This window comes from Podarcis liolepis (assembly GCF_965112155.1).
Source record: "Podarcis liolepis genome assembly, chromosome: 13".
Classification (NCBI taxonomy): domain Eukaryota; kingdom Metazoa; phylum Chordata; class Lepidosauria; order Squamata; family Lacertidae; genus Podarcis; species Podarcis liolepis.
In genome coordinates, this window is record NC_139573.1 from 1,871,081 (window position 1) to 1,879,483 (window position 8,403).

At 53.0% G+C, this 8,403-nt stretch overlaps 1 protein-coding gene and 1 long non-coding RNA gene across 3 annotated transcripts in view; both read left to right on the forward strand.

The window, feature by feature from the left end:
* Nucleotides 1-208: 208 nt before the first annotated feature.
* Nucleotides 209-8,403, forward strand: part of LOC310692245 — a 45,288-nt gene continuing 37,093 nt past the window's right edge. The window contains exon 1 of the long non-coding RNA XR_014518669.1: nucleotides 209-357. This is a non-coding gene — a long non-coding RNA (uncharacterized lncRNA). The remainder of the gene's footprint in view (nucleotides 358-8,403) is intronic.
* Nucleotides 5,454-8,154, forward strand: LOC310692217 (rhomboid-related protein 4-like). Of its 2 annotated transcripts, none has more exons than XM_083472898.1 (3): nucleotides 5,454-5,872; nucleotides 6,265-6,406; nucleotides 7,982-8,154. In XM_083472898.1, the coding sequence occupies exons 1-3, from the start codon at nucleotides 5,515-5,517 to the stop codon at nucleotides 8,049-8,051; spliced, it is 570 nt and encodes a 189-aa protein (XP_083329024.1). In that variant the 5' UTR covers nucleotides 5,454-5,514; the 3' UTR covers nucleotides 8,052-8,154. The 2 variants fall into 2 exon arrangements, with proteins under 2 accessions (XP_083329024.1, XP_083329025.1); XM_083472899.1 differs by having other exon boundaries at nucleotides 6,271-6,406.

Sequence of the window (8,403 nt, forward strand, 5' to 3'; positions counted from 1 at the left end):
TTTCGGCTTCTTGTTACTGGAACAGAGCAGGATCTCAGTGTTTGAGTTCCTATAAATACTGTTGAGGGGGTGTGGTGTATAGCCTCCAACGTTCTGGGCAGAGAGGAGGTTCCCAGGTTAGTGTGCCTTTTCTGGGAACCTGGGAACCTCCTCTCTGCCCAGAACGTTGGAGGCTATACACCACACCCCCTCAACAGTATTTATAGGAACTCAAACACTGAGATCCTGCTCTGTTCCAGTAACAAGAAGCCGAAAGCACCAGCCTGAAGATGACGAGTGAGACCTCGTCGAAACGTCGCCTAGACACCCCAACTTTTACACGGGAAGACACCCGAAGACACCAAAACCTGCATTCCTGTACCCGTGAAAATCTACGAAAGCAAATATATATATATATATATATATATGGGAGTTATAGCTCAGCGGCGCCTGGAGGGCAGCCCTTTGGGGACGGCTGCTTGGTGGTGCACTGACGTGCTCAGACAAACGGACAAGGCAAAGCCAGTGAGGGAACAAGGCTGCAGACCCTGCTGCAGAAATCTTGTATGCATTCATGCGCCCAAACCCTCAATAAGCCTTGCGTCCTTCCTGGGAGATGGTGTGCGCACACCTGTCGACATGTTGCTGGCGCTCTGTTCCGGCAGCACCTGTAAGTGCCTCTCCTTGATATAAAATCGGTTCCTTCTCCTTCCTCCGCCCCTCGACCCATCCTCAGCCTCCCCCAGAGAGGTGGTCTCGGGCACAAGACTGCAACCCACCCAACGCACCGGGGGCTGTTTTGGGTGCCACCAGACTCCCTGTTTACTAAACCCAAAGCCTCCTGCTGTCTGCACATCCCTCGGCGTTTGTGGGCAAACAGTCGCTGCTTCTGTTGCCAGCCAGCCGTGGCACGTGGCCCAGGGCAAGCGCTGCTGTGTTGCCATCACACACACAAGGGTGTTGCACGAAAGCAACGCTGACCTCTGGGGTCTGCTGCCCCAGGAGATCTTCTCACGTAGCTCCTGGTTATACCGTGCACCTCGCTCCGGCAAGAGACACAGAGATGGCCACCAACCAGTGTGGCTTTAAAGTAAAGGTAAAGGGACCCCTGACCATTAGGTTCAGTCGTGGACGACTCTGGGGTTGCGGCGCTCATCTCGCTTTAGTGGCCGAGGGAGCCGGCGTACAGCTTCCGGGTCATGTGGCCAGCAGGACTAAGCCGCTTCTGGAGAACCAGAGCAGCGCACGGAAACGCCGTTTACCTTCCCACCGGAGCAGTACCTACTTATCTACTTCGAACTGCTAGGTTGGCAGGAGCAGGGACTGAGCAACGGGAGCTCACCCCGTCGCGGGGATTCGAACCGCCGAACTTCTGATCGGCAAGCCCTAGGCTCTGTGTGGCTTTAGAAGGGGGTTAATAATAATAAAATTTTATTTATATCCTGCCCTCCCCAGCCAAAGCCAGGCTCAGAGCGGCTAACAATAAAAGTAACACAGCATTCTAAAATCAATTCATTCTAAAATCAATTCTGAATCAAATTAATGGCAACCATTGGGCTAGAGTTCTGCAAGGATTGCTAAAGGAAGGGGTCAGGCTGTGCCTTGGCCAAAGGCCTGGTGGAACAGCTCCGTCTTGCAGGCCCTGCGGAAAGATGTCAAGTCCCGCAGGGCCCTAGTCTCTTGTGACAGAGCATTCCACCAGATCGGGGCCACAGCCGGAAAGGTCCTGGCTCTGGTTGAGACCACTCTAACCTCCCTGTGGCCCGGGACCTCCAAGATGTTTTTGTTTGAAGACCGTAAGGTCCTCTGTGGGACATACCAGGAGAGGCGGTCCCGTAGGTACAAGGGTCCTAGGCCATATAGGGCTTTAAAGGTTAAAACCAGCACCTTAAGCCTGATCCTGTACTCCACCGGGAGCCAGTGCAGCTGGTATAGCACCGGGTGGATGTGATCTCGCAGCGAGGACCCCGTAAGGAGTCTTGCTGCGGCATTCTGCACCCGCTGGAGTTTCTGGGTCAGTCTCAAGGGCAGCCCCATGTAGAGCGAGTTACAATAACCCAGTCTGGAGGTGACCGTCGCGTGGATCAAAGTGGCTAGGTCAGGGCGAGAGAGGTAAGGCGAATTCATGAAGGCAGAGATGGATGGATGCTAGCCATGAAGGCAGCTGGAGGCAGCCGTGATTCTGAATGCCAGCTGCAAAGTTGCAGTGTTAAGGGAGAGGGAGAAAAATCATAGCATCGTAGAGTCTGGAGGGACCCCAAAGTCAAATGGAAAAGCCTCCCCATTGTCTCTTTCCTCACAAATCCTGTCTTAAGGGTATGTCTGTGTATGAATAGGGTGTGAGCCTGTGACCTGGCTCAGGAACTAAGTATTTGTCATTGCAAAAGACTGGCCAGGCTCCCCAGGTAATCCAATCAAGTGACCATTAACAGGTAACCTGCCAGACAGGAGGTAAACAACACACTCAGATTTCTGCTGTAGACCACCTTTTCTGTGATGTATGTATGATGTATCTGGGGGTGGTCTTGGATTCCAGGGCTGGCAAATTCAAATGTCTATATAAAGGCTTGCGCACATGGCTGGGGTCCTCCTCCTCTCTCCTGCATGTGAAGGGGGCACCCTGTTGCAACAGTTCAATAAAGATCAGGCTTACTAGCTGCTTTGCTTCTCAATATTCTCTGCTTGGCCTCTGATCTTTTCTCCGACCGATGGAGAACCTACAAAGGACTCTATAAGGGCTCTTGTGTCCCCCATAAGGGAATAAGGGCAGATTTTCGTTTATTACACCTCTCAGCCTCCTCTTTTCCAGGCTAAACATCCCAAACTCCCTCAACCGTTCCCCATAAGCCTCGGTTCCCAGACCCTTCATCATCTTGGGTCTCCCTCCTCTGCAAACATTACAGCATGTCAGCATCCTTTGTAAATTGTGGCGCCCAGAACTGGATACTGTGTCTATCCACTTTCTCCATGTCGTGCGTAATTTTTAAAACTTCTATCGTGTCGCCTCTTAACTTGCCTTTTTTCTAAACTAAAAAGCACCAAATACTGCAATTTTCCTATATAGCGGCATCACACCTTACAAATTCTTCCAGAATGTGGCTATAACCCTATTTGCTTCCACCAAGAGAAATCCAGTTAATGGTTTCCCTCCCAAGCCCTGATTCTCATTTAAATCCTGATTCAGTAACGCAAGCTCCAAAAACTTAGTAATTTTACTTTCCTTGATGGCGTGCATGTTCTTTTTCCTTTTTTTTTATTCTTATCTGTCTTATGTTTTATATTCTATTTATATGCCGGTTCAATGTTTAGCTGTCCCAGTTCTGTGTATGTTTACATTTTATCACCAGGGGATGTTGGCGGTTGTTGTTTTTTAACTGGAGGTTTGAAGCTTCTCCGTAGAGGAAGTTTTCCTCGAAAAGCAGGCTGTGCATTTCAAGGAAAACAAAAAACAAAAACCAGCACTCGTGTTGGTCACGGGAAAGAGCCTCGTGGCACAACTTAAAAGACTTAACTCATTTTATTATGTCATGAGCCAGCTTTCTGCAAGCTCCTGCCCTCCAGAGGTTTTGGACTACATTCCCCATCAGCTCCAGCCGGCGTGGTCATATGATGCCCCAGGGGCCTGATGGGAGTTGTAGTCCAAAACATCTGGAAGAGGAAAAGCCAGCTGACTGGCATAAATAAACATCTGCAGAGTCCGCTTCATCAGTGTGAAGGGATGGACACTAGATGGAGCTTTAGGGTTTTGGAACAGGCCTTACTCAAGGTTTTTATCCCTCTCTCAGGATACCCGAACTCATGGCCGTCCAATGAAGCTGGGCTCTGAAGATTCAGAACAGGAAAAAGAATGTTCATGCAGCGTAGGATTAAACTTTGGAACTCTCCTGCACGATGTTAACAGTGAAATCTGGACAAAAAACAAGGACACCAGCCAGGAAGACCAGAGCAAAACAGCAGCCAGTCGGCTTGGTCTTGATTGAAGACTGTCGCCACAGGACTCCCACCTGCCACAAGGTGGAACAAGATGGAAGCCCAGAACAAAAGAGACCCCAAACTTTTATTAGCTGCTGATCCCCATGTTACACCCCCCCCAAACTACATCACTAATACATCATGAAAGGGGAGGTCTTGTGGCAGGAATCTGAGCATCCTGGCCCCTGCCCCATGGTTCCCCTTGCCCTCCAGCAAACACCCATCAAGTGTAACAAAAAATATATTCACATTTCCCTGTTTCCCAGCCAAGTGAATCCCACCCTTTTGTCTTCATCTGGGTTTGTTCTTTCTGGAATGGCTACCTGTCTGGCACTCAGGTATCAGGAGGCCAGGGATTATCCCTCAGGCAGAGGGGCTGCTGAGGAGCTGAGCTCACAGGTCTATAGGAATTTCTGATGTTTTCCCAGTGAGCCAGTACAGAGATACATCTATCAGTGAATTCTTACATTTGGGATCGTGCAGCAGAGGCCCTTTGAATACATAGGAAGAAACTGTGACCAAGTGTTTTGTGGGGACAAGTCACAAAAGTCACAGAAGTGATTGTGCTGATTTTGGTTGCATGTGCATGAATTCTGCTGGAGGGGCAACCCCCCCAACCTATACATAAATTCCTGCAACGAGCCTGATCCGGCAGGCACCCCTTGTGTTCTTAGACTTCCTGAAAGTCCACAGAGGTCCACCCTCTTCCAAAAGTGGTCATTCCGACGCCCCGTGGCACAGGGTGTTTGGGGCCGCAGGGCAGCTGCCCTGGACGCAAAACTGTTAGGGGTGCAAAATTTCAAAAGGGGGGGGGAAGGAAAGTAGTAATACCCTCTAGGTCAGCAATTCTCAACTTGTGGGTCCTCAAATGTTGGACTACAACTCCCATCATCCCTGAGCTCTGGCCTTGCTAGCTAGGGATGATGGGAGTTGTAGTCCCAGCAACATATGGGGACCCACAGGTTGAGCTCTAGGTATTTGAAGGTGGCTTTCATCTCTCCTCTTTTCCAGTTCCTTCAACCATTCCTCATAAGGCTTAAATTCCAGGCATTTGATCCTCTCGCTTTTCCTCCTCTGCACATCTTCCAGCTTGTCAATCTCCTTAAATTGTGGCACCCGGAAGGGAGTTCCGCAGTTTAACTCTGCGCTGTGTAGAACTATAGAACTGTAGAATTGGAAGGGACCCCCAAAGGCCATCTATTCCAGCCCCCTACAATGCAGGGAGAAAGAAGTCCCGCCTTTCACCTGCCCTGGGGTTGCCTTAACAAGCCACCCCTTTTCCCAGGGGGCTCTGGGAATTGGAGTACGAGGGTCTTCTCAAGACTCTCAGCTGCCCTTAAGGAACTACAACTCCCAGGATTCCTTGGGTGTGGGCGGGGAGAGGGGGGCAGCGTCTTCTTAAAGGGGCCTGATGCTGGTCCAGGTGGGGCCCTTAGGATTGAGGAGGAGGGAGGGTCAAAGGTCGCAAAGGCCTGCATCAGCCTTGAGGTCACAGAAGGAGCCCTCCCCCATCCCTCCTCTTGCTCTCCTGGCCCCCAGCCTGGGGGCAGGCAGCCCCCACCCATGGTGCCCTGGGCCACCCTGGCCCTAGTGGGCATGAACCTCGCCCTCTTCTGGCACCCTCTCCATGCCCCCGGGGCTGCCTGCCTGAGCGTGAGGACGGTGTGGGACCGGGGCCAGTGGCAGAGGCTCTTCCTGGCCCCCTTCCACCACCTGGGCCCGGCACACCTCCTCATGAACATGGCCACGCTCCTGTGGCTGGGCCACGGGGTGGAGCAGGAGGTGGGCAGCCTGCGGACGGGGGTCCTGCTCCTGGCCTTGGCCCTCCTGGGGGGGCTCTTCCACCTGGCGCTCAACAGCCTCCTGGCCGCACTGACGGGGAACGTGTGGTACAGGGAGCACTGCGCCGTCGGCTTCTCAGGTGAGCTGGCTCTCCCATCCCCAACGCGCTGCCCCCGGGGCTCTCCATCTCACTCGGAGTCATAGGGCTGCGAGAGTCGGAGGGGACCCCCAAAGCTCATCTAGTCCAACCCCCCCCCATGAAATTTTAGAGTTGGGATTCCCAGGCGTTTTCTAGCCACCCCTCCGCAATGCAGAGATCACAGCTGAAAAACCTCACCATATCTCCCCTTGAAAAGCTCCTGCAGATTTCAGACGTGGGGTTTTAAGAGCTGGAAGGGCCCTCCAAAGGACATCTAGTCCAACCCGCCCCGTGCTGCAATGCTGAATCGCCTCTGAGAAAGGGCCTGTGTCCAGAGGCAGAGGTCAGATGCTCCTTTGACGTGGCTCCTCCATCTTCTCCCTCCTTCCAAGCTGCAGGGGTCCTCTTCTCCCTGGAAGCCATGGGCAGGCAAGTGGAGTCCGTCCCTGTGGCAACGATGTCCAGCGGGTTCACGGTCACGACCAGGTGGCTCTGCATCTTGGAATGCCTCCTCCTGGCCATCCTTTACCCCAGGTAAGCCCCGGATGCGAGTCAGGGAAGGGGAAAGAAACCCAAGCAGCAGGGAGCCGACATTCCCGCCCCAAGTGGGAGGTAGAAGATTCCCTCCCCCTCTTCTGAGGTCGTTCCAACACTCTAGACACGCTCAGAGGCACTCTTGTCATCGCCGCTTTCCATTTCCTCTGCTCGCTTAGGGCAGAATCCCAGCACGGAGGTCGCATAGTTAAACTCTAGAACTCTCCGCTGCAGGAAAAGCAGAGAAGCCACCTTTGGCATTTAACCAATTGCGGCTGCAGAATTCTCCTTAAGATTTTAAGAAACAGGCCATCTGGCCACCTGCCAGGGGTTCTTGAGCTGTGGTCCCTGCATTGCAAGCAGCGGGTTGGGCTAGATGACCGCAAGGGGACCCCTTCCGACTCTACGGTTTTATGATTCTGTGATGAGCTTGTGCTGTGAGCTCTTCCTGCTAGAAGCAGCTTGAGTCACAGGAAGGAGAGGCTGAGTCATAGTGTGTGTGTGTGTGTTCTCCTGCAGGTGCAAGGCTGGCACAATACTTTTTGCAGCCTGGGGCAAACAGCGAGGTGCAGAATAACTGAGGGAACCACCAGCTGGCGACTGGACAGACCCCCAGGGCTTAGTGCAGGTGGGGCAGGGGCATGGGGCACAGCCTCGTTCTCATAGAACTGCAGAGTTGGAAGGGATCCCCTGAGGTCATCCAGCCCAACCCGCTGCAAAGCAGGAATCTCGGCTAGATCACACATGGCAGGTGGACACCCAACCTCTTCCTTATAAGCCTCCAAGGAAGCCACCCACCTCTTGTGGGCACCTGTTCCGCTTTTGAACGGCTCTTGCTGTCAGGTGGCTCTTCCTGGGGTTTAGTCAGAATCTTGATGCCACGAGTTCGAGTCCTACCCTCCAGAGCAGCAGAAAACAAGCTTGTTCTGCCTTCTATGTGATGGCCAGGCCAGGGTCGGTACTATATGCTCAAGCCGCCTTGCCCCAGTGAGAAACCTGGCTTCCGAATTCTGCCCCAGCTGGATGTTTCTGAACAGCCTTTGGGGCAGCCCCACATATCCCGTGTTGCAGTAATAATAATAATAATTTATTATCTATACCCCGCCCATCTGGCTGGGTTTCCCCAGGCGGCTTCCAACAAAACAGTAAAATACAATGACCTATTAAACATTAAAAGCTTCCCTAAACAGGGATGCCTTTAGATGTCTTCTAAAAGTTTGGTAGTTATTTTTCTCTTTGACATCTGAAGGGCGGGTGCCACCACCGAGAAGGCTCTCTGCCTGGTTCCCTGTAACTTGGCTTCTCGCAGGGAGGGAACCGCCAGAATGCCCTCAGAGCTGGACCTCAGTGTCTGGGCTGAACGATGGGGGTGGAGACGCTCCTTCAGATATACTGGACCAAGGCCGTTTAGGGCTTTCAAGGTCAGCACCAACACTTTGAATTGTGCTTGGAAACGTCCTGGGAGCCAATGCAGGTCTCTCAGGACCGGTGTTATATGGTCTTGGCCGCCGCTCCAAGTCACCAGTCTAGCCTAATCTAACCTTGAGGTTATATGTCCACTTTTCCATCCTCCAGGAGTTCTCTCACCGGCCACGTCTCTGGGATACTGGCTGGGCTGGCCCTCTCCGCCGTCCCTCTGAACTAGGGCAGCGACTGAAGAGGCGAGCCTCTGGAGGAAGACCACCATCCGCAGGAGCCACCAGCACCAGCCCCCCACCCACCATCTCAATAAAGCTGCCCTCCCTCTCTCCCTTCTTCCTCAAGTGATTCCTGAATCCAGCAGTGTCTGGCAGGTTCATAAAGGGGAAAGCTGACTCTGCCAGAGCAGGTTTCCTGTCCGAGGGCCACGTTGGCAACCTGCCGGGGGCCGCATGGTGGCGGTGAGCGTCCAGAGCAGGTCAACCATTGTCCAGTCTCCCTTCTGCACCAGTAGGAGGCGGGCCAGCTGTGCAAACCTTTGAGAGGTTCCTCCACCACCTTCTTTCTCCATTCTGCGT